This window comes from Empidonax traillii, unplaced genomic scaffold (assembly GCF_003031625.1).
Source record: "Empidonax traillii isolate 1590-97213 ecotype Southwest subspecies unplaced genomic scaffold, ASM303162v1 scaffold1362:size121930, whole genome shotgun sequence".
In the NCBI taxonomy this organism is placed as follows: domain Eukaryota; kingdom Metazoa; phylum Chordata; class Aves; order Passeriformes; family Tyrannidae; genus Empidonax; species Empidonax traillii.
In genome coordinates, this window is record NW_020956555.1 from 4,425 (window position 1) to 5,750 (window position 1,326).

At 57.7% G+C, this 1,326-nt stretch overlaps 1 protein-coding gene across 1 annotated transcript in view; it reads left to right on the forward strand.

Moving 5' to 3' along the window:
• Positions 1-406: 406 nt before the first annotated feature.
• The window catches only part of LOC114069791 (substance-P receptor-like), a gene marked incomplete at its 5' end in the record, with an annotated part of 1,992 nt that continues 1,072 nt past the window's right edge, over positions 407-1,326 (forward strand). The window contains one exon of the mRNA XM_027906826.1: positions 407-715. Within this exon, the coding sequence (XP_027762627.1) occupies positions 407-715 (309 nt within the window). The remainder of the gene's footprint in view (positions 716-1,326) is intronic.

Genomic DNA, 1,326 nt, shown 5'->3' on the forward strand with positions numbered 1-1,326 from the left:
TGTTCAGTGCCAACCACCCTCTGGGGGAAGAACCTTTCCCTGAGATCCACCCTGAGCCTGCCCTGACACAGCTCCAGCCATTCCCTGGGGGCTGTCCCTGCTCCCCCCAGAGCAGAGCTCAGTCCTGCCCCTCCTCTGCCCCTGCCCAGGGAGCTGGAACAGCAGTGAGGTCTCCCCTCAGTCTCCTCTCCTCCAGCTGAACACTCCTCAGCTGCTCCTCATAAGGCCCCTCCAGGCCCTTCCCCATCCTCGTGGCCTCCTTTGGACACTCTCCAATGGCTTTAATATCTTTTTTAATATCGTGGTGCCCCAAAACTGCCCCCAGCACTGAGATGAGGCCACCCCAGTGCAGAGCAGAGCTGCTGAAATCAAAACACAGCGTCCTCCACACGTGTGTCCTCCACAGAAGTGGGTGGTTTAACCAAGATGCCCCCCAGCTGGAAACACCTCTAGGCCCAAAAGAGCTGGGTGGACTGACTGATGGATGGCCCTGTCCCTGCCCTCTGTCCCTGGCTCAGGTGGTGAAGATGATGATCATCGTGGTGTGCACCTTCGCGCTCTGCTGGCTGCCCTACCACATCTACTTCACCCTGCAGTACTTCCACCCCGAGTGGTACTTCCAGAAGTTCATCCAGCAGGTCTACCTGGCCATCATGTGGCTGGCCATGAGCTCCACCATGTACAACCCCATCATCTACTGCTGCCTCAACGACAGGTGGGTTTCCAGGGACACCTTCGGAGGGACAGGGACGGGAGGAGGGGGAGGTACAGAGGGGTGTGATGGAGGAGGGGAGGGATGGAGGGATGGATGGATGGATGGATGGATGGATGGATGGATGGATGGATGGAGGGATGGAGGGATGGATGGATGGAGGGAGAGTTTTTTGGGATGGTTCTGCCCCATCCTCCACTAGGGGCTCCTTCCAGCAGATGCTGGAATGGTACAACCCTCACCTAAAGTCTTTCCTCAAGGCCCTATGGGATTTGAGGGATCAAAACAGTCCTGACTCAACTTCCTTGTGAGGGGCAGAGGAGGGGCAGGGACTGAGCTCTGCTCTGGGTGAGCAGGGACAGCCCCCAGGGAATGGCTGGAGCTGTGTCAGGGCAGGCTCAGGTTGGATCTCAGATCTTCCCCCAGGGGGTGGTTGGCACTGAACAGGCTCCCCAGGGTTTGGCCATGACCCCAAGGTTGCCAGAGCTCCAGGAGCATTTAGGCAATGCTCTCAGGGACAGGATGTGACTCTTGTGAATGGTCCTGTGTTGGGTCGATGATCCTTGTGCGTCCTTCCCTTCCAACTGTGACACTCTGAAATGGGGCTTTATCAG